This window comes from Cylas formicarius, unplaced genomic scaffold (assembly GCF_029955315.1).
Source record: "Cylas formicarius isolate icCylForm1 unplaced genomic scaffold, icCylForm1.1 PGA_scaffold_9__14_contigs__length_23061073, whole genome shotgun sequence".
NCBI classification, from domain to species: Eukaryota; Metazoa; Arthropoda; class Insecta; order Coleoptera; family Brentidae; genus Cylas; species Cylas formicarius.
Window position 1 is genome coordinate 1189907 of NW_026844365.1, and position 25144 is coordinate 1215050.

At 37.6% G+C, this 25144-nt stretch overlaps 1 protein-coding gene across 2 annotated transcripts in view; it reads left to right on the plus strand.

Annotated features, from left to right (window-relative positions):
* The first annotated feature begins 15626 nt into the window (after positions 1 to 15626).
* Positions 15627 to 25144, plus strand: part of LOC132707529 (LIM/homeobox protein Awh) — a 35092-nt gene continuing 25574 nt past the window's right edge. For both annotated transcript variants that reach the window (XM_060679423.1, XM_060679424.1), the window contains exon 1: positions 15627 to 15718. In XM_060679423.1, coding sequence (XP_060535406.1) covers positions 15653 to 15718 — 66 coding nt within the window. In that variant the 5' untranslated portion in view covers positions 15627 to 15652. The remainder of the gene's footprint in view (positions 15719 to 25144) is intronic.

Genomic DNA, 25144 nt, shown 5'->3' on the forward strand with positions numbered 1-25144 from the left:
TTATGTTTTTATCCAGAAAAATGGCGACCAATAGTGCGTATTGCGCCTGTTATAAATACCGTTATTGGTCACCATACTTTCATCAGACCAAATCACTTTATATGGAAAATTAAAACTCTCATCACACATCCTGGTATACCACTCACAAAAATGTCTACGTCGTTCGTCGTCACCCGGTTTTAATCCTTGACATATTCTGAATTTGTAAGGCTTAAATTCATTTTTCCTTAAAATAAACTGAGCTGTAGATTTAGCTACCCCATTCTGGTCTTCAATTTCTCTGGTAGAAGTTTGTGGATTTTCGATAACAGATTGTAGAACAATGTATTGGTTTCCTTCATTGGAAGGTTTTTGTCAGGATAATGCAGGCTTCTTAAATGATCCATATTCTTTCAGATTAAATAACAAACGCCGAAAAATACTCTTGTCAGGTTGTCTCCGCTCTGGGTATTTGTTAGAATACATACGCTCGGCTTCCACACAATTTCTTTGGCATCAGATGTAGCAAGACAGCATATCACATTTTTCTTCGTTTGTAAAATTACCTCCCTCCATTGTAGAACAAAATAAATTAGAAAAAGACAACAACAATAAAAATACAAAAACAATAACTAAAGGAATAAACTTATGATGGACTGATAACAAAGACAAATAACATTAATGTGTCATTGAAATTGACTGGATGTCATTTTGTCATGGCCTACTCCATTTAAATGCTGAAATGTATTAAAAAGCCATTTTTCTGGATAAAAACATAAGTAACCGTATTGTATCGTACATCGTTGAATTCGCAATGAAAAGCACAACCTAATACTGTGTGTACTTTTTTTCCGTCCCATAAGAAAAATCAAAGTTGATGGTGGTTCCATGGAATCGAAACGCTGTAATGAAAATTTGTTAACGTCAATTTGGAGAGATTAAAAAGTGCCAATGGAAAAGTGTTTTCCGTTTTTTCATATCTTTTCAAATAGCTTTAAAAAATAATAAAAACGAAATCGCAATATTTCGGTTTTTCTCGGATATTTCCGGAACGGCTTGGAATGTTCAAATTTGTAAAACGGGATCTTGTTCGGTATTAAAATGCGCAACTTTTGTCTAATTTAACCGACACTGTATCTCTTATAGTTTCCGAGATCCCCATGCTGTGCATCCTTATCTTGGACACACTGTATAATATAGCAAAAATATAGAACCTAACCTAAAGTATCTTAAATATGGAGTAATATACTATATCTTGAACTAAATTCTAAAAGAATAACTAATATTTAACAGGTCATTCTTCGGCGAAAGTAGCTCTTTCCAGCCAAACAGCTATTGGATTCTCACATTCTTTTGTTGTTTGTTACGTGTTCGCCCTCTCATCCGCATCTGAAAATATTTTTTGTTTTAAGAAAGACAGGTTTTATATATCTGTGCTTTATAAAAAAATAAATAAAAAGAACGAGACTGGTATCTTATATGTTTAAAAAACAGATTTAAAAAATCCTTACATCGGCCTTTTACGTAAATGCTTGATTTGACGCTGATAATGCTCTCATGAAAGTGATCTTAAATGCGAATCTCTACGATGATGTAGGTATATATACATTTCATTAAATACAAAACTCATTAAACTCTCATCAGAAAGCCAGAAGGCCTTAGATACCAAAAACAAGGCCAGAATTCAAATGTTGCAGTGTCTAAGTGACGGAAACGTCCAAAGATTCAACGACCTCAGAGCGGAGGCGAAAAGAAAGATAAGAAGGAAAAAAAGAGAAGCTTACAACAAAACAATAGAGAATGTAGAAAAGGAAGCTGGGCTAACAAACAGCCGGAACTTTTTCAATCAAGTGAAAAGTATAAGGAAAGGTTACACACCAAAGAAATGAAAACAACGAGCTCATAACGGATATAAAAGAAGTAATGCAAGCATGGAAACAATTCTTTGAAAACCTGTTAAACATAGATTCAGTAACTGGGAACACGAAGAAGGTATACCAAAGTGCGGAGGAGCATGTGCCAGAACCCACGCTAGAGGAGATTAAAAGGGCAATAAACCAATTAAAGAATAACAAGGCCCCGGGTGAGGACTCCATTACGGCGGAATGCATAAAATATGGAGGGGAACATCTAGATGCTGCCATACTAGAGCTGTTGAAAAACATATGGAAAACAGAAGCCCTACCAAAGGAGTGGAATGAGGGTACCATCGTCCCCATTCATAAGAAAGGAGACCGGATGGCCTGTAAAAACTATAGAGGAATAACCCTGCTAAATATAACATACAAGGTTCTGTCAAATGTACTAAGAGGACGCATATCCCCATACGCAGAAGACAACTTAGGGGACTACCAATGCGGGTTTCGACCCAAGAGATCAACAACAGATCAAATATTCACCATAAGACAGCTCCTAGAGAAAAGCTGGGAGTTTAATAGAGAGGTTCACCAACTGTTCGTAGGGAAAGTGTCTGGCAAGCGTTGGAAGGCATAGGGGTACCAAAAAAGATCATAAGGCTAACCAAGATATGCATAGAAAACTCTAAAGCCAAAGTTAGGGTAGGAAAGAACAACACCGAGGCTTTCTCCATTAACAATGGCCTAAAACAGGGCGATGGACTTTCACCATTGCTTTTCAACATAGTGCTGGACATGGCTATCAAAGAAGCGAATATTGGCTTGGAAATATTTACAAATAAGAGCCCAGAAATGATTTTGGCATATGCCGATGACATTGATATGTTCATGAACATAGAGAAGGAGACCAAGAAGGTAGGACTCATGATCAACGAGGACAAGACCAAATATATGTGGGCCGGACGGAGAGCAGGAAGGGGCAGAATAGGACAGAACATAACCACGGACACCCACAATTTTGAATGCGTAAACCAATTTCAGTACCTAGGAGCAGTTATAACTTCGGATAACGATATCACCAGCGAAATAAAAGCAAGAATACAAAAGGGCAATAAATGTTTTTTCGCCTTGCAGAACCTGTTTAAGTCCCGACTGATATCTAGGAACTCAAAACTACGGATATATTCGGCAGTAATCAAGCCAATCGTAATGTATGGCTCGGAAACATGGACAATGACAAAGCAGAACGAACTAGTGTTAAGACGCTTTGAACGAAGGATGTTGCGGAAAATCTTCGGACCAACAATAGATGAGAGAACGGGTCAATATCGAATAAGAACGAATGCGGAGATTAACGACATGTACAAAAGACCGAGTTAAGTAAACGAAATAAAAGCACAAAGGCTCAGGTGGGCTGGACACGTGCAGAGATCGCCGAATGAACGTCTTGTAAAGAGGATATGGGAAGAAAACCCAGCAGGAAAGAGACCCTTAGGAAGACCAAGGCTCAGATGGAGGGACAATATCGAAGAGGATGTAAAAATCTTGGGAGTACGGAACTGGAAGGAGGTTGTGTTGGACAGGGACAGATGGAGACGAGTCGTAGATGCAGCTAAGACCCACGAAGGGTTGTGACGCTGTGGAAAAAAAAAAAATTAAACTCTCATCGGTAAGATCTCTTTCATAAGAGTAGGTACCATCGCGCGCAAAAAAACTACAACAAATATGACTTTTCAGTTTGACAGTAAAGGCCTATTTTCAGGGAATATTTTTTGTCAACCCAAAAATTTTCCTAGTTTTTTTTGCTCACCACTTACTATGACCATGAAAACAAGCCTTAAAAACCATTTTAATGTGAAAATTGTACTTTACAAAGGGTGATTCCTAAAATTAATACTTCGTTCTTGGGGGGTGGTTCTTGTATTCATTTTAAGAAACAAAAAACTATACGATATAACCAAAAACATAATTCTGATCTGGTTGATTTTCTCTAATATTGCTTACTTAAATACAAAATTAATTTAATAAAATTAATGAAGAGAAAGTGGATTTTATTTTTGTTTTCAAAATCTAAAGAAAAGACGTCTAGAATCAAAAAAGATAGGCTACAAAAAAGTCAGTTTTATCTTTGGCCCAGCAATCACTCTTTAATATACATTTTATTAAATTATATTTCTTAAACTTTATTTATATTACATTTACGTCCAATTTATTTTTAAAAAACATAATACCTACGTACCAAGTATTAATTTGACCAATTTTAATTTTAAAAATTTCCCGTTTTTCTTCATGCCCAACCAATTAAATTTCATTGCAAGTTCATCTGAAATCAGCGGGGCCAGAGCCTGTTTTACAAACTGCCGCCGCCGCCTGATATTGCTATCTCATTGACCTAGCAAAATAATAAAAAACAAGGCATGATGTTGGTAGACTACACAACAATGGGTCGTTCAGCTTAGAATTTATCAACCCTTATGTTATATATTACCATAAAGCTTAGTTCTTCAGTAATAATAATACCACAAAAAAGTAATTGAAAATACGAAAATAGACGCCAAGTCGCCGTATACCTTATACCGTCAACAAAAACAATGCTGAAAAGATAGCGGACGACGAGACGGAGGCAAAGCCAACGAGACTCGAGCGAGTCCGGCACGGCACGACCGCGAGTAGTTGCGGCATTGGTTGCAGCCGAACAGTGTTGTGTGTTTTTTAAGGAATTCCCAACACTGATGTCGATTTGGATGTGCACAAAAACATTGCCAATAAAATGTCTCCCAAAACACCACAAATCTAAAAAAACTAAGTATTTTCCTTCTCAGTTGTTCAAAATTTAACTTTTTAGGTTTCTATTCTAATGTTCCCATTACGGCGCAAGGGGATATCCTATTTAGAGGAAATCTGTGGTATATCGTACTAGTATATCCTTAGTATATATGCTAACGTATATCCCATGGACCTGCCGCGCGTGCAAATTCGGATATCTGTGATAATTGGATAGCATTTTAAGCAGAGCGGGAGCCGAACGCGTCGAATAAACGAACACGTCTGATGAATATGCAACGTATATTTTATGCGAATCCCATAAAACGCGACCAGTGCCGGTTTTAGGGGCGCCCGGTAAGCTGGTTAGCGTCCCAGCGCCTGCGGCGCCTCCATTTTAATCCCGGTGTCTACGAGTCGCGGTAACGCCGTGACGTCACAGCGCGGAAACGCCGCTGACCGACCTCGACCGTGTCTTCTTCTTTTGCTCTGTGGTATTTTATTTTAAGGTTAGGACCGCGTTATGTAATGTCGTATGTTGTTTCCCGTTTAAAGAATATCTTCCATTATGACCTCCACTGGCTGACCAGTTCTTGAATCATCTTCGAGGGTTTTGCCCATTCTTTCACTACAGAATATGAAGGAGAACATTGGCCGTACACACCATCCAGCCTTTCTTTAATAATTTTAGGTGCCAACCCTTCTTTTGTCAAAACCTTTATGGCTGCTCTATACTCAATATGCGTTATTTGCGACATTTTTTCGGACACGTCTTGTTTAAAATGCTGTCAATAAAAAACTATTTGCAGCCTACTAAGATATATATTTAAAAGAAGGCAAAGTTTTATGGTGATACTGGAGCTGCATCTATGTCAGGCCTGGAAATTTTGGCGCTAAACTCGTACTGTAGCAGTGTAGTTGACTATATAATAGTTATATTATATATCACTTAAACCATGACTGTGATAATTTATTTACTTTGCGCCAATTTTTTTTGTCGTTTTTCATTACCAATTTTTACAGATTTTAGTTAAAATAAAAGTCATAGGAAAAATGTCAAACTGATCTGTCGTTGATGTTCTGTAGGACATTGAATAATTAAAACTTCTAAAATCTGAACGTAGTTGGCTGTATTACTTCTCGTGTACAACATAACCCGACATTGTGTAACACAATTTAAAGGTGCCCATATACGGCACAACCTATGATATAAAGGTGGCCATGTACGACCTTTATTTTCAGATATTTGGGAGTGCGGTTCTGATGGTTTTGGTTTCTTTGACGGTGAAAATGCACGGCACTGGTTTCCGCGACCCTGTAAGTGGATTACGGGGGCCCCCCGGTCGATTCGTATTCCTGCGGGATAGTCGAAAATCGGATATTCCGCGTCCGTGTGCGAGGATTTCGCTAGAAAAGACGCGCAACTCTATACGATTTCGTTACGGGGGCGGGGGCGGTTCGAAACGCGACCGCCGTATTAATAAAGCGCGTCGCAAATATCCGGAAGCCGCTTTGAAGTCGCGCGCTGGGGCCGGGGGGGTTTTAACGAAGGGGGGTACGAGGCGGGGGAGACGTTCCACAGTTAATTGGCCGCAGTACGACGACAGATATAGCAGTTAAAGGCGATAACTCGAAGCCGGCCCGTAAATCAGCCCAAGGACACGCGGAGGCCGACAGACCGGACCAGCAAATCATCCGCGTAACCGCCGAACGATTGTTTTTTGTTTTTTTTTTTTGTTTCCCCGCCGCCCGATATTTATCGGTTATCGGCCGGGGGCGCTGCTGACGCGCCCCGGCTCCTTTACTTCGCTTTTATACAGTAAGTAATGGTACGTGGCCAAATTGGAGAAGATTCTTTACCACGGTGAACGCTCTATACAGGGTGTTTTCTAAATGGATGTCAATAATTGAGGGAACGATTTTTGGGTCCATTTTAAAAAGAAAACTTCATATCGACACGTGTCCTTCGTCTTCTTCGCTGGCGAGATAGCACACAATATCCCCAGTATATCTTGGGATATACGTTTTTCTGTTTTTTAAACATAAGATACCAGTCTCGTTCTTTTTATTTATTTTTTTATAATATACAAATATATAAATCTTGTCTTTCTCAAAACTAAAATAGTTTCAGATGCGGATGAGAAGGCAAACACGTAACAAACATAAAAAGAATGTGACAATTCAATAGCTGCTCGGCTGAAGAGAGCTACCTTCACCAAAGAATGAAAGAAAACCTGTTAAATAGTAGTTATTCTTTTAGAATTTAGTTCAAGATATAGTATATTTAAGATACTTTAGGTTGGGTTGTTCTATATTTTTGTTATATTCTATACCTACAATTTAAAAATAGGTTAATTCCATCACACGCGAGTACCAAATACTGGGATAGAATTGTAGCCGTACAACCAATTGGACTATTGGATATTACCTTTCCAGTATTTCTCATACCCCGTTGGAAATAACCTAATAATTAAGTAAGGTCCACTGGTATATCTATATAAGATTTTATATCCTCACAGTCGGATATACTAACCACCTCTCAGCTAGTATAGCTGTAGTATGTCCTAACAAACATCCTACGGACATACGTATCTGATATACTGTGGACGTTCCAATTATTAACATCGTATATCCTTGAGACGTCTTAGATGAAACAGTATATTCCTAGGATATACGCCATGTCTCGTCAGATATCCCGAGAATGTTTTACGGACATCCTTTTGCTATTTGGGAGGTGATGTGACAATGCATTAAGGTATCGGTCTGTGTGCGTAGGTTTTCTGTAACCACAATGACTCAATGATAGGTCTGATTTGCTATCGATAAGAAGATCTAAGAACGGAAGATTATTATTAATTTGTAAAACGTATGTTAGGACGTATAGAGTTTAAATGAGGTCAAACAACAAAAGTGGCGTTTCAATTATTTTGATGTTAGATGGAAGGTGTCGAGAGGTTGTTGGAACTTTTTGAACGTTGGTGCGATTGTTTTTTTAAATTTCTGAATATGATTGTGGGTAGAAGATCAACGAAGATTTAAAGCCTTGTCATGATTCAAGATGGAAGCAATTTGAAGATGTAGAGACAGAAGAGTCTTATTGATTTGGTCTATTTCATTACGGGTATAATGCATTCTTCCTTGAAGTAAAGCGAAACTAGATTTTCGAAGAATTTTATAAGCGGATGAGGTTTTGACAAAATGGGATATTTTACGAAAATTGGGGATAACGTTATGGTGCCTACAACGTAACAACAAGGTTACAGTACAGAGTAATCTTGCCAGTTTCACTCGGTGATCTTCTAACATTCTGCTTCTGCTACTGTATAACTTTTTACAAAACTTCTGTATTCCTCCTTCAGAGCTTGACGGAAACTGGAATATTTGCTTTAGCTTTAGGAGTCGAGATCGAGGTCGTCACGAGCATTAAAGACTTGGTTGGATTGTAAACTAGGTTTTGTGACACATTTTGCGCAAGTGGTGAACAGGTCTATGTGTTTGTGGTATGGTCTCCATATTATGCCATTCATATAGATAACATTGAAGCTGTTCAGAACGTATTTTTAAGATCTTTGGTTTCAAAGGCGCATATCAATATCTATAATGGGTATCAGATCAATTATAGTTTTATAACTAAGGCTTTCAATATTGATACTCTTCAAAACAGAAGATTCCGGAGTGATGGTTGGTAGTATCCTCCAGCTCTTTTACAAAGCATACAACTTAACGCACATTACAGAAGCTACGATAACTCCGCGTACTTTACCAACGCTCAAATTATGGAGTTTATCCACCTCTCACTGGAATGCTGAAAGCTTGCAACTATTTAATGCTTGTTTTGTTCTTGTTTGATTCTAGCTGTTATACTGCTATAAATAAATAAATAAATAAAACTTGTTACTCTTGTTTTAAGTCGATAAGTGCTATCGTACTTCTAATTTACAGAAAGGTGATACTTGGATATGGCGATTTACATGCATCTTGTCTTTTAAATGTCGCCGAGCATCGGCCCAGCGGTAAAGTCTAGAAATTTAACAACCAAAACGGTTCATTCTACAGAAAAAGTAATATAAGGCAATCCGGGGATTCTGTTCTCGTTTTGACCGTTGCCGACTAGATTTATGCGACTTGCCACGTCCGCCCCGATAATTAAAAAAGACGAAAAACGGATCGGGATTTCGAAATTTACATTTAGACGAAGGGCCCCGGCTTAATGGGTTAATAAAAATGCGTACGCGTTTAAAACAAACACGCGGGGCCCGGGAGAGAAATATTAGATTCGGACGTTTTTCTCTGCTTTACAGTTGTGAGTTATGGGTTATCGTCGAGATGGGAGGCCATGGAAACCGACCGGCGTTCTCTTGTTACAGGTGACAGGCATCGGACGCCAGAAAAGAAGAAGAACGCTGCTGTGGGAAATTGTCCGGTCCCGATCTCATTGTTGCCTTATGATCGAGGTAAAGGTATTTATCTGAACATATTTTCATTTACAGACATGAATTTACCTAGAAATACGGAAATTTTCGACAACTTTTTGAGTTTTTCCCATAAACGGCACACCCTGTGGTGTATTATAATTCAATGTTCGAAGTAGAGGCGATAGCCCTGAATCTCCCACGTTTCCAGGTATGGTCTGTTCATAGATGTAAGAAAGTGACCAATTGCTTTTGAATGGGATTATCCAAGGGTGGTCATGAACATACAACGCAACAAGATTATTATCTAAAGTTTCAGAATTTAAATTCAGGTAAAATTGTGGTCCGTAATAGAAAATAATTTTATACCTACCTGTGTTTTATATTCTTTGGTTTGGTATACTACTTAGGTTAAGTTTATTAGTAATCATTCTTATTTCGTGTGCGAATTATGCAAAATATCTGCGAGTCTAATGTATCTCAGCAGATGCTCCCGCCCAAATGTTGGAAACACTATTCTATTGAGACTAAGGAAGTTATAAACAATGTTTATTTGACTCTCATCGAACGTGGTGCAAGCAAGCAAGCTTCTTTAGAAGAAACGGCCATGTTGACCAAATTTTATTTTAAATTTAACCATAAATACATACATAAAACCTGTTCGGCCATATTTCATTCTTACAGTTTGCCCGGGTCTTTCCTTAATTCGTATCAGTTCGTCACTTTCTTATATCTATGAACAGACTTTATATTGTTATTTTGTATATAAATTTGCGTGCATAGCAAGCGGCCCATCGTCAACTTTTGACTTTTGACTTGATCAGATAAAAAAAATATGCTGTTTGAAAGACAATTTAATATGCTTTAATACGAGAATTGATTAAAATTATTTTTTTTAAGTTATTCACGATTGAACATGAATTTTTTACTCAATACAATCACTACAAGTAATTTATATGTAATTTACAGGTCATTATAACATTATATTTGTTAACACGGACGAATTCGTATCCAGCTATATGCAATATGGGCTTAATCCAATCTTCTTCTTTTAGTTTGACGTGTAAAATTCGCCGATATTAATTACGAGATTAATGGACCGCGGCCCTCTCGATCGAAGCAGCAACGAATTGGGCAACAAAATAATTACCGCGTATTGTTAGTTTTACGTACGGAACGAGATAAATGGCGCGATCTATCACGCGCGGCGGCGTACTTTTCTTCGATGCGTAGCGATTGCTCCGCGGAATTTGACGGTTCAAAAACGGAGCCCTCGTAATATTATTATATGGTTTAAAAATACCTTTCTGAACTAACAACACATTAGAAAATTTTTAAAAAACAATAAAAAGAAAGGTCCAAAATCTCAAAAATCAGGTGTCTACAGGTTCAAATTCGGATCTTGTGCTAAAATTTATATTGGAGAAACAGGTAGATCCTTCAAGAAACGCATAAATGAGCGTTTAAAAACAATAGTCTAGATTCTAATTAGGCTACACACTTAAACACAGAAAAACACATTTTTGACGACTAGGGACGCTTGACTATTAGGCCAAATAACAAAAGTATCATCGACGGGTATATTGGGTATACTGTGTGCTATCCGGGTGATAATATTACATATGGTAAATGGGTTTCGGATAAATCCGGCGATAAAAATTTGGCCATGTATACTTTTACCACGAAAACCACATACCGCCCCCGCCTTCGCTGAAGTCCGTCGTAACCCGCCGAATACGTAATCACAGAACGCCGGAACAACCGCCCCCGTCGCCGTCGTCGCCGTGGCGACGAGGCTTCGGGAGAATCTTCCGGATTCGAAGGCACCGGGGGGCGGGGGGGCGCAATCAGGTCCGGAAACGGCTGCTTTCCCGAGTCGGCAATCAAAGATCCCGAAACACAAAGGCGGGGTCGTGCGATAGCGATTATTACATCACCGCCGCCCGGCGGCGGCTTTCTCATGCAAATCGTGTTGTTGGCGGAAAGTTTCGGCGCGTCCGCCTTTCCCCACCCCCGCGTCGTTACGACGAATTAGCGGACACGTCCGTCACCCAAGAGATAACATCGGGTTCACCTGGGCCGCCTATTGTCTAGGATACATCTACGTCATGGATCAAGATACCCTTTCTGCCACCCACCAGACGTTATAATACTACCAAAAATATAGTGCATAGACGTTTTACGTATTTTGCAGAACCTTAACCGCGGTAAAACCCTTCCAAACACATATTTATTTTGCATTAAGTAGGTGTTAGGTAGTGCCTTTATAACTAAAAATATAATCATTTTTTGGACAACACACGCTTAACATACAGCAGGAACGAGATTTCACTATAAGAATCGAAAAATCAATAAATCTTTGTCACAACATCGAAGAAAAAATCAAACGAAAACACTGGGAGATGCTCCTTTAAGTCGCTCATTACCTCAACTGTGTAACACGGGTTGCCAGCGTGCCCGGCGTCTAACACATTTGAATTTATTTTATTTCTTCGGTCTTCCCGAACAAAAGGTCTTAACGAATATTTGTAGAAACTTTTATTTCTTACGTAAATGGACAGTTTAAATTTTATCGAATGAGTAAGAGATTAAAAGTAAAAAAAACTTAAGAGTACATTACATGGGTCAAAAAAAAACTCGGAACATACATTAAATAATGTTTTCAAATTCAACGGAAAACCGCTAAAAGTATATTGTTTTCCAAATAGCTTATACACAAATGAAACAAAATATACGCAACGTCTTTACGTCAAACAGACAACGGGGGTAACGAAAAATACATATACGATAAAGATCCAATGTGCCCATATAAAGTTATCCGGTTTTGTATCCCCGCGTCGGAGGTTTTTTTTTTCGCAGCGGCGGGAGAGTGGTTTTTTCACGAATTGCTTGATAATCGACTTAAAGTCTGCTTTAGAATTAAGAAGTTCTTAATTATGTGAAATGGATTTTAGTAGAGTCTTTAAGATGTCGCTGAGTACTCCCGCATATGTGAATGTGGCTTGGTTTTGAAGAGTCGACAGGACGAAGAGTTAGACACTCGATATTTGCCTATAAAACACCCGAGCAATAAAATACAAAATAATTTCAATTTTATTTGATCATAAAAGCAAATGAAAACTTTCAGGATCCCTCTTGCGCCGTTTCTTTGTACACCGAACTGGATAAATATATATATATATATATATATATATATATATATATATATATATATATATATATATATATATATATATATATATATATATATATATATATATATATATATGATGACACTATATTCCGGGATATCATCCGTTCGCTCGTTGAACTCCGACTGGAATCCTGCATCCGACTGGAATCCTGCAAATCTTGCATCCGACTGGAATCCTGCAGACGTTTCGCCAAAATCTCACTTGGCATCTTCAATGCTCGCGCTCCGAAAACACTTCGCACACTCGAGCGCGAGCATTGAAGATGCCAAGTGAGATTTTGGCGAAACGTCTGCAGGATTCCAGTCGGATGCAAGATTTGCAGGATTCCAGTCGGATGCAGGATTCCAGTCGGAGTTCAACGAGCGAACGGATGATATCCCGGAATATAGTGTCATCACATTTTTCCATCCGTGAATCAATACGTGAGAATATATATATATATATATATATATATATATATATATATATATATATATGTTCAAAAAACTGGCAGTTTTGGAAAATTTATGAAATTTGTCCAGCACGACATTATCAAATATTTTTATATGCCGAAATATATTTCTGCTTACGTGCGAACGAACTTCCTTATCCCGATCCTTATACAATTACCTGACGTAATGGATGATAGTAGTTGATGAATTATAGGACTGTATCACTCGGTGTATGTAACTCCAAAGTCCCAACTATATCAGTCGGTTCCCCAAACTCTTGTAGATTTATGTTATCGTTCATATCTTCTTCGTCAGTCAAGGTATCCACGTCGAGTTGAATATAGACCGCGTCAATATGTTTTGTAAATATTTTTCACGTCATTTAAGAATACGTAAATCCAAATAATACTTACGACTTTGATTGTTACTGTCCTCATCCATCACGATCTCCTCTATAGCAATTCCTTTTGAGTCAAATACCTCGGAAATTTTACGAACTGTAACGTTCACCGTCGAATGATATTTTTGCAAATATCCCGCGCCCCCTATATTTGACGAAACCTGAAAAATTATCCCATCTTTAACGGTTTTCCATTTCCCGCCAATAATTTACCCATAAAAACGGGAATTTTTGGGATATTTTAGATTTTTTGGCCATAAACGGCACACCCTGTATTTGATACAATCATTGTTCGAAGTTCAAGAATTTTTTGAGAATAGTAAATGGTTTTCGAGAAAATAAGTTTTTTTCTGAAACCATGCAGTGCGTATAATCAATGACGTAATAATCAATGACGTCATCGCGTCTTGACAGCCCCCGAAATAACGATTTCAATATGGATTTTTTTAAATAAATTTTCAATTATTGGGGACCCATTTTTCAGTTTTTTGAATTTGCGGCGCACCCTGTATATTTTTAAAAAATTGTCAAGAATAAAAGTTTCTGCGTCTTCTGGTTCAAGAATTTCTTTGGTCTCGTAAACAGTTTTTTTTTTAAATACTTCCCGACCCACCAGCCACCTCATTTTGAATAGGTTCCGTCACTGGGCAAAGCTGCATAGGGTAACAGTGGGATAGACGCCCTTGGAGGATAGACGCCGCACCTTAAAAACAGAGAACTTAAAGCCAAGTTCACGCTCTAGTACCAAGTTCCTCGGACGAACCTCGCCCCGCACAGCACAGTCTGCGCACGCGTTTCGACAGGACTGCACGTGTCGCCGCTTGAGTTAAAAAAACGTTGCCAAATTTTCCCGCGCTTGCATGGTTCTTGTGACAGTGACATTTTGACGTGTTCAGAAGCGTCTCGTAGCGCACATACAAAAATTAGAAAAAGCACGATACAACACGACAGGATGTAAGAAGACTCGCTTTTGAACTTGCCGAGAAACTGGATTTGGAAAATTCTTTTAACAAAGAGACACGTATGGCTGGTCAGCACTGGCTCAAATCATTTCTTAAATCGAGATGAAGTAACTGAAAATGGTTTGATCCGTAAACCTGAGCAACAAAAAGAAAAGGTCGAGGTTTAGCTCTGAAAGTGAACAAGAGTTCGATGAATCAGATTCTGAACAGACTAAATCTGTTAAAGAAAATACTCAATGCAGAGAATGTTTCGACGACAATGCAAGTACCAAGTCCACGGCGGACTGGATTCAGTGCCTGATGTGTAAACTGTGGTTACACGAAGATTGCACTCTATATGGCGATTACTGTAATAGATGTGGACACAAGAAGAAGCTTGCAGCTCTAAAAGCTAACCTGCCCAAAGTAAACAGTATCCCTATATTTGTTGATTATTTGAAAATTTTGATTACTGTTAGTTTTTTTTTTAAGAAGGAAGCTTTGTTTTTTTTTCCAAAGAAGTCCCAAGGGACGGATTTGTTTTAAGTTTTATTATTCATAAATTTAGTTCGGTAAAGAATAGACGTTGTTAAGTTGCTAAATTTACCCAAAGAATGATTGAAAGACTGAGCCATTTGTTCCTATAAAAGTGCCATTTCCTTTAGTTTTACGGAATATTTGGATAAGGGAACCTTATAATATATTATTGCAACTAAGACTAACTAATTTTCTACGATTTTTTTTTTGTAGGGCATCTATACTCATGTCGAAATTTTGCCAGGGGCAACTACCCCAAACAGTAGTAGGGTAAAGTGGGGCATCTATCCCACTGTTATCGGATCAGGACCATTTCTTACAAGCTTATGGGCCTCGTGGAGGGTTAAAAAAGAGGCTAATGTCAATTTTGTAGCTCCAACGGTTCGAGAGTTATTCAGGAAAAAACAAAAGACGAAACCTGAGAACGGAGAACGGACAGACAAATGAAATTGTTATTCCGACGGTAATCATTTCTGTACCTACCGTTACCGAGATATAAAATTTTTATACGAGCCCAGATCCTTTCGATAATTCGATTTCTGAAACACACTAGTTGGTAACTTAGAACTAGGTAATTTGGTTTAGAAAAAAAAATCCGCCGCGTATTATTTTACCCCCATGTACACTTTGAGGTAAAAAATATCTTTAGTCCATGATTGTTTTCAAAGTTTTTTTAAATGATGCGACACTCTTAGGGGACACACTCCAGGTTCCTAATTTCAGTTTGACCTTCACTTCTGTGGTATTATTATTGTTATTATTATTATTAACCGTAACCGCTACGTAATAAGCCCCTGCGCGCAATAATCGCCGCGCAATCGCTAGAAATACGAGTAAAACTTCGATGTGGAATCCCCACCGCCGCGCGCGGCTCCTCCCACCCGCCCACCGAACGCCCGTCGCGCATTGAACACGTCGACGAGGAGGCGTGACGTTCCGCCCAATCGTCGTCTCTTCGCCGCCGCTTTCAACCAATTGCGAGCGAGAACGCGGCCGGGCGGCTCCGCGCGACTGCACGCATTGCGAATCTCGTCAGTTGACGACGCGACGTCGTATAGTCGGTACGGACGAGATATTGAGCGATAACCGTGCACCCCGGTGGAGTTTCTGTGAAGGAGGTGGCGTGTCGCGTTCGCCCGATGGACGTTTGCGCCGCGACGGCGAAGGATTTGGACGGGTGTCGTATAGAAGAGAGGGAGATGAAGGTACGTTGTTGCTGGTTTTTTACTATTTTTGTTTTTGTTTTAATATTAAGTTGAACTGGGGTAGGTTTTACTTGATGAAAATCGATTTAACAAGATAAATAAGAACTAAAAGTTGAGATTTTGGAAAAAATTATATATATATATTCACATGACAATTGTGTCTTTATCAAATGTCATAAACATCAACATTTGATAAAGACACGGTGTGTCGAAACAATTGTCATGTTAAATATATAATTTCGTGAAAATCTGAACTTTTAGCTCTAATTTATTTTACAAAAAAAGTTGGTTAAATGATTAGTTGATCGGTTGTTATCCCTTCCCGACTTCGAAACTAACCAAAACGTAAAAACATAATAGTGAACCGAATCGGTTCATTATGTGCCAAAATCAAGGCTTACCGGATAAAATTGACCGTTAACAATTGGTATGTGGATGTGCGTCACTCTGAAATGTATAAAATAAAGATGTTTTGACTACAGGCCTAATCAAAATGACTTTAACTTATTTAAAACTGACAAAATTAGATTTCCAAAATCATTCTAGATCGATTGACAGCGGCATAACACTTAATTTTGATTTGAAATAAACAAAACAATCTAAATTGTTCGTATTTTGCAAACCTTTTCAAAACAGAAATGTACCTTTTTTGAACCTAAGGTGTTTAGCTAAAAATCAGTTATGTATATCACAGAGCTTCCTGGACTTGTTTAAAACCACCCAAGCAGCATATAAATTTTTGTTATTCAACTAATTATAATACTATATATATAATACTGTTGCTGTATGTACTTCTTTTAAGAGCAAATAGTCCAGTAACATTTTTAAAGATTTAAACATGGTTATAAATCAGTAATAACTGTTTCAAAATGATATTTAAATGCACCACGTATCAGGAGGCATTCCATTAGAAAACACCCTGTATACTCGTCCAATTATGTTTTCTCCGTGATTCTTACGAAACGAAAATGCCATTGCTAAGTTGTTGAAGTCCCATACAACACAGATTTTTTTTTAATGAAATGTTTTCAATGCTGCTGCGAAACCTCGTGGAAAGATAAAGTCTGTTCATAGATATAAGAAAGTGACTGATACGAATTAAGGAGAGACCCGGGCAAGCTGTAAGAACGAAATATGGCCGAACAGGTCCGTACTTTGCTTAGAATTTAAATATTTGGGGTTTTGTTAGGAAAGATACTAAACAATATTTATGTATTTATGTTTAAATCTAAAACAAAATTACAAATTATTTTTATTATCTACTTAAATTTAATTAATATTTTATTTAATTAATATATCAGTAATTATCAGTTTTAGCTAATATATCAGAGTCACTATCGCTATCATCGCCTGTTGCTTGCGTTGTTGTTTTTGTGTCACATGAGGAAGGGGTTTTAGTCAACTATCTATTGTGACAACTTCCATTGTCCATTACATTGGCGCTATTTGGAGGAACGCTTGGAACTAGTTTGTTTTTAAACCAACTTTCAAATAAATCAGCCGCGGTGCCTTCGTTGTAATCTAGAGAAGAATCTTTAATATTTTTCGCAGGCAGACAAAATCCATTTGGAATCCATCCATCCAAAATAGTTATTCTTTCACCTCTTTTTCATGGCGCGTTTGTTTTATACTTACCAGTTAAGTCAACCCAACCCTTTTCCGGGGTATCATAAGTGTCGAACCAGGTTTCATCCAAGTAAATAATTGGCCTTGGTTGTTTTCTGTAGATCCTAATTTTTTCTAGATATTCCAGTCGCCATTTCCGAATCCTAAAAGATTCCATTAAAACTTGCCTTTTGTCAATTTTTTAAATCTAAAACCCATGTGTTGAATACACTTCCATAAGGTAGTTCTACCACATTTAACACCGGTTTCATCTTTTTCAAGCCCCCTATTTAAGCAAAAGCAAGCAAAACACAACTCTTTAAAAAAGAATAAGACAAATAACATAATAATATACGCCCTATGTTTCGGCAATTTCGTTGTATAGTTTGAGCAAAAATACTAATTTTCCCCAACAGTGCCGAAAGTTCGGTCTATTTGATTTTGTTTTTTATTATTGTTAGCTGTTGCGCAATTTCTGGCTCATTTTTTTGTGATGTCCACCGCTGTGTTCCATTTTTTTAAATGTTCAAATGTATTTTTTAAGTGTCTCCATCTATATCCGTTTTTGATAAGGGTAATTCTGCGCAACATTCTCGAAGATATATTGTAAATGTTTCCACTGCTCCTTAGCGTCTGATATAGTAGCGTTTTATCTCTGCAAAACGTCAAGATGAAGTGATATTGGGTTTAATGTGCTCAAATATTCTTGCGCTGCATATTTAAGCCCGGTATTTGACACTTTTTGCCAAATGGTCGAATCAGTGATTACAAAGTAAATGCGATATATATGTGCAGAGTAGCCATAAGTTATGACTTTCATGATTACTTATATTACTCATTGTGTGATTTACTTAGGTCACAAACAACTTCAGCCAAATATCGTGAAGTATGAGGTTTTCCTTGTTCTGACCCCTCTTCATTGTTTCTACTTTGCGGTGATTCGCAAAGGCCTGACGAATCTGCCGTGAGAACTGTCAAGCGACATTCGAGTACCTAAAAAACAAATGAAAACATTGAAAACAAGTTATACATTTATAGTTTTATATACTTTTTTTTTGAAAATCGTGTACATTCTTTCCTGGGAAAAATTAGGTCTCCAGAAAAGTAATTAAGAGTTAATTTTGGATGATTAATTCGAACTCTTCATGCTAATGGGGCATCAATATTTTTTATTTGCATGTATATTCATATTTAAAAAATATCAAAAAGGTGTCATAAAATTTGGAAAATAACATTTTGTAATCTTCATGACGAAAAGGGGCCTGTCTATCAGTAACCTAAAGAACAGGACTGGAATCCGGCATCCGAGGATGTCGGATCGGGCCGTCCTTCCCATAAAAATCCTCTCCGTACGAAAACACGCTGGATGTTTACCCAACGTCACGTCTCAATCTCTTTTATTTACTCAAGCGTTTTTTTTCTTTTTCGTCATCGCTCGTCGATGTTGATGTTGCTCGGTACCCATACTCGTCCATATGGGTTCCCGCGCGAGAGGTTGCGCCATTGTATTAGAAAAAGTCAGCGCTTTATGTGTGTTTACGCATCGTAGACGAGTTGAATTTTGAGAGGGCACAATGCCGATCTGTCAAACGGATTGAAGAATGGGAATTCTCGGGACGACAGGAGGAATTCGTCCGCGTGTGAACCCGCCGGTACCCGCCGATCTTTGTTGGTAGTACCGTACGGTCCGTGGTGTGATAGAACGAGAAAATTGAGGCAACTCGTATATATAAAATTTAACCACATACAGGGTGTTTCAATATTATGTATCTGAACACTGCTTTCAATAGTTTTCTCGATGTTTTTTTGTGTTATTCTTGTTTACATTGTCCGAAAAAAAGGTTGCATGTTAACGCGTCATATGAAAATAAAAAAATGGATTAATAATAAAATTAAGGCGCCTAGTGCTAATGTAAAAGATCAAAAATCAAAGAAAAAAAGAAACAAAAAAATCGTTTCTGGAACTAAACGAGCTGTCGGCCCTTATAGGGCTGCTTGGATGGCGATTTCAGAGATGTCGAATGATCGTCGGTCCAGTATTGAGAACTTTAATTTAATGAATAAGCATAGTAATATACTTCGACCACAAATATAGTACTTTTACAATCGTCATTTACTATTACCACGTACTGCATCGTACAGTACAAATTTTAATATTTACCGAAGTTTGCCGTAACTTGGAATTTGGACGAGATTTGAAGAACACTTTATACAGGGTGCATTCACAATAAAATGGCGTCGATTTTGCGAAAGTTCCATAGTGGTCCGCAGGGGCGCCTTCTTTTTAAAATAAAAAGCTGATTCGCGCCCCTTGCGAGCCCGCCCAGCGATGATATTTCAAAAGCAATCTTCTTCGTGTAAATGATCTTTTTATCTTGGTGAGATGTCAACTAGGCAACAGTTGCTAAATTTATACTATGCGAAGGCGGAATCCCGATTAACGTGGACTCAAAAACGTACATTCTAAGGATTCAAGACACAGGGGTGAGCTGCATATTCCCTACTGTCGACGACTTCGAGGTCACGTGTTGTTTACGTGTCCGTATTTTTAACAAATGTCTATTGCAAAAAAAGATTAATTTTTTTCGGAGCAACCATTTTTTTTTGTAAATGACAGTTTTTCGAATTGTGTTAAATGTTTCACATGCTTTTAAGACTGAACGTGTAGTTTCATTATAAGATAATATTCGTATTTCACTGTATATACCGGGTCGTGTCGCGTACATAGCGTTTGACACGAAGTGAGCAACTTCGCGCATATTAAATATGTAATTCGAGCCGACGCGTTAGATTACCATAAAACGCGGTCCCCATATCTGTGTGCGTGCATGTGCGGGTCTCACTTCAGTCGAAAAAGAAACAATAAAAGGGGCTTGTCCCTAAAATTACAGGCCCGCACTCCTACGGGGTGTTTCAAAATTATAAAAGCGTGCTTATCAGACGAAAATAAGGCTCGTTTTCCATAGGCGAGATCGCATGGTACGCCGCTGACTTTTCGCCGTAAACAATAAATCAAATCAAACTTTTCCTGTATTATAACCTATTAATATATTAAAAATAAGTAATAAATAAAAATATGAACACTTAATGATTGCATTAATATTTTAAGTTTTTAACCCAGCCGAAGGCGGTTGTGATTTGACGCACACCGGGAAGCTGCTTTTTAAATTAAAAGCTGAGGAGGTGTACTTAAGTGCTCTAAACTTTTTCTGACGCCTTGAAGTCTTTTTTTAAAAATAAAAATGGGATAAAAAAGGGATATATTATAATCATAAAATTGTTATTGTTTTTTTAGATCAAGTGGTAAATATATAAATGTAGCAAAAGGAATAGGTAAAAATTTTTAGATTTTACATATTATATTGGGTTGTTCGGAAAGTCATTTCGTTTTTTTTTGGGAACATGAAAGACAGTTTTCGTATAATGAATAAATATTTTATTAAATTATATATTGGCCATTCTGGTCCAACACCTTTTGCCATCTTTCTGGCAGTAACATAATTCCCCTCTCATAAAAGTTTTGGTCCTTGCTGGCAAAAAACTGGTTCGGGTGGTTTTTGACATCTTCATTTGAGGTAAAGGTTTTGCCATCCAAAAAATTTTGCAGGGACCGGAACAAATAGTAGTCGGAAGGCGCCAGATCTGGAGAATATGGTGGATGTTGCGGTACGTCCCATTCAAGCTGTAAAAGTTTTTGGCGAGTGACCAAACTTGTGTGAGGTCTCGCATTATCCTGGTGGAACACTACACCCTTCCTGTTGATTAGTTCGGGCCTCTTCTCTTTAAGTGAATCATTCAATTTGTCCAGTTGATGACAATAGACTTCTGAATTAATCGTTGTATTGTCCGGCAAAAGCTCAAAAAAAAACGATTCCTTTGACATCCCGCCAAACGGAGAGCTTCACCTTTTTTTGGTGAATGTTGGCTTTTGACACGCTTTGAGCCGGTTCATCTTTTCTGCTCCATGACCTCTTGCGTTTAACATTGTTGTATACAACCCATTTTTCGTCCCCAGTAATAATCCGCTTCAAAAATGGATCATTTTCTTGACGTTTGAGGAGCGAATCACACACGTCAACGCGACGACACAAATTTCGCTCCGTAAGGACATGGGGAACCCACACATCGAGCTTCGAGGTTAAGCCCATGCCTTTGAAATGGCCATAAACAGTCGAATTCGACAAATTTAATCTCTCACCGATCTCTCGTGTGGTTATTCGCCGATTTGCACCAACTAATGCCTTTATCGCATCTTTGTCAGCTTCGACCGGCCTTCCAGACCGTGGTGCATCTTCGACATCAAAATTGCCGGATCGAAATTGTGCAAACCAGTTCTGGCACTGGCGTACTGTTAACACGCCTTCTCCATACACATCCGTCAATTTTTTTCTCGCTTGGACAGCATTTTTACCTTTTCTGAAGTAAAAAAGTAAAATATGACGAAAATGCTGCTTATTGCTCTCCATATTTAAAAGGGCACCAACCAAAAACTACTGCGTAGAATTAATAGAACTTTTTCACACACAAGCCTTGCAATATCAGCTCTCAAGACATATAATGGTTATGCGGCTTAAGTGTGAAGTTGGTTTCGAAAAAACGTAATTAAGTCCTCTGACGGGAAAAAACGAAATGACTTTCCGAACAACCTTATATATAGTTCATCCCAGTACGTGTCATACAATTAATATACAACAAAAACGTAAATATAATCAAATACCTAAATTTATAAATAAGTATATCAATATAAGTTTTAATTCAGCTCAAGGTGGTTAAATTTCTCAAGCTTTTTTGTTCAGGCGGAGATGCGCACGTAAATACTTGATGCTTTTAGAGTATTTTTTTATTATTATTATTTGGCGTATTATGACTATAGCATTGTGGTTTTTTATTTGTCTTGTTAGATTTTCCTTGTTTGATGTAATTAATATGTATATATTTATAAATAATTTGAAATATAAGAAAAACAGTAATAAATAAATTATTTAATATTTAACCCATCAGCACTACGGGGTTAAACCTCTATGCGTTTTATACTCAGCGTGGGATGCTGCCTTTTATGTTAGAGGCTTAGGCACTTAAGTGCTTGACACTTGTACTGACCCTTTGAAGCCATTTTTTTTATAAAAAGGGTTTTACAGATTTAGACCTATTCTGTCTATACAATTGTTGTTTTTTCTTTCTCATTAGATCGAGTGATAAATATAATATAAATAAATATGCATATATATGTATATGAATACATAGATTCTAACTAGACAATTGTTTCTTTTTCTTTTGATCAAGTGTTAAATGAAACATAAATAAATATGTAAATATGATAAAATAAATAATTGCCCTGAAGTATTTTTTTATTAAAAAATAATTTTACAGATTTTTTTCCTTTTTTTATAGATCAAGTGGTAAATACAATAAATAAATAAATAAATACATGGGTAAATATATTAAAATAAATAATAATATAAACAGTTACTCGTGTATTAATATTTAAAGTTTTAATTCAGCTCAAGGTTTTGTAATAGAAGCATCATATTAGAAGCCGACTTGGATGCTCTATTCTTGAAGCTTTTTTTATTAGATTAGAGTAGTGGTGAATATAATAAAATAAATAATTATATCAATAGTTATATTAACATTTAAAGTTTTAATTCGGCATCAAGGTGGTTAAATACTCTTGTACGTTTTTTTTTAAGTAGAAGCATCATATTAAAGTTCAAAACTTGTACTGATGTCTTGAAACCTTTTTTTTTTTAAAAAAAAAGACTATTTGACCATACAATTGTTGGTAAATTTAATATAATAAATAAATATAAAAATATGATCATATAAATAAATAAATATATACAAGGGAAGTGAGCGGATTAGTAAAATGAGGGCACAAGACACGGTTTTGCAAAAAATAATAAAGAAAACTATACCTATATTTTTTGCAAATTGAAGCGTTATAGCTATTTACCTTTTCAGACAGTAGAAAAAATTAATTGTCGCATGTCAAAAACCACCGGAGCGATAAAAATTGAAGACACCCTCATAAAACTTCAATAATTCCAGCCACTATGGTTTAAAAATTGCGCATCCTACTCAAGGCGTAGTTGTTTCGACTTTTGGAACATTATACGTGATCCAAGGCGGACAACGTTTGTTATTTTAAACTCTCCTAATGTGTAATATACCCGGCGACGTCAGCATCTGCGTATAGGAGAGCCCCCCCGTCCCGCGATGACGTCTCGTCAGGTCCGGCCAGGTGTGGGATAAAATTTTCGAAAAATCCAACACGTGTAAACTTGAAAGATACGTTGGCCACCAATAATATGCATATATATGGGTACGGGTCGGACTAGCGGTTCCCCAATAAATCAACCCGATTCAACAATAATGTTTTACAAGAACAAAGTAACATATATACGAATTTATGAAATATATATCGTCGGGCCTCGCGAGGGGCCTTCAGAGTGGGCCGCCGCCGCCGCCGAAGAAGAAGAAGGGTTCCTCTTCTCCCGCGTATGATAAATGGACTCCCAAATTCTTCGCCGTCGCCATTGTCCTCGGGAGTCGGTATTATACGGTTTTGGTTTATCATCCCGACCGTCAAAATTTATTTATATCGGTGTTCGGGCCGCGCGACGCTTTATATATATGTATATAAAGGAGGCGCGAAACCTTTTTCGTTATGTTTATATACGGGGTGTCATCAAACGTCGAAATGGATCCGTGAGCTTTCAAAATTTGCAAAAAACTGAAAGAATGAAAAAATTTTTGAACCAGGGAATTATTTTGGCAGACAAATAAAAACGTCTTCTCTGCAAATGCGATTTTTTTTTTGTAAATCAGTGGCACGCCACTGACTGCCTATGGACAGATAATATTTTAGTTAATTTGGTGGCCATCGTCCTAGTTAAATCGAGAATTTATTCGTGAAACGTAAAATACCTATCTAAAACAAAAAAAAAAATAACTTTTATCTGCGGTAGTCGTTACTATTACTTTAATTTACTACTACCGCCTTGGGGTTTTGCCCATTAAATGTTTTTCAAAAATGGAGCCCTTGACATTGGTATTTCCAGTTCAAACAAGCCAATTACGAAGTACGGAAAATTGATACAGGGCGCAGCGCCTAATTCGACCGATTTTCGACGGTTCAAACGTATTAGACGCGGGGGCGTGGCCCCCGCGTATCGAATACCGCCATTTGCATATTTATCATTATATATTCCCGGTACTCAGCAAAGATGACGTTAAGACACAAGAGGCGGCTTCCAGCCGCCCGGGGGGCGCGGCCCCCATTTACACACAATGCGGATTTATCCCGAACTTATAAATACAACCCCGCCCCGCCCCGCGCCGCCGGGCCCCATCGTATCGATCGACTACCGAAACGGGAATGTTCATTATTGTTATTTGTGAAAAATAACCGAAAACTTGGCGCGCTCCTAGTTTATATACACGAGGAGGCCGGAGAGGGCCCTTTTGTGCGACCCTCGACATCGGAAACAATATATTTAGGCCCTCGACTGGTGGCATTATGCTTGTAAAGGCGCGTCACACAGTGGGCCAGGGAAACCCAACTTGTTTGACTAATTCGATTTTTTTGTAATTCCAATAAATGTTACTTAATATTAATAAAAACACAATAGTAAAAAGAAAAAAAAAGAACATCAAACTTTACTACAATATAATTATTATACAGGGTGTTCACCAAAAACCTCTATATTTACAAACAGATTTTAATTAAATCACGAGAACAGTTTAATAACACTACACAAGATGTAGAAACATTTTCAAAAAAAAATAAAAAAAATTAATACAAAAAAAATTATTTATTTA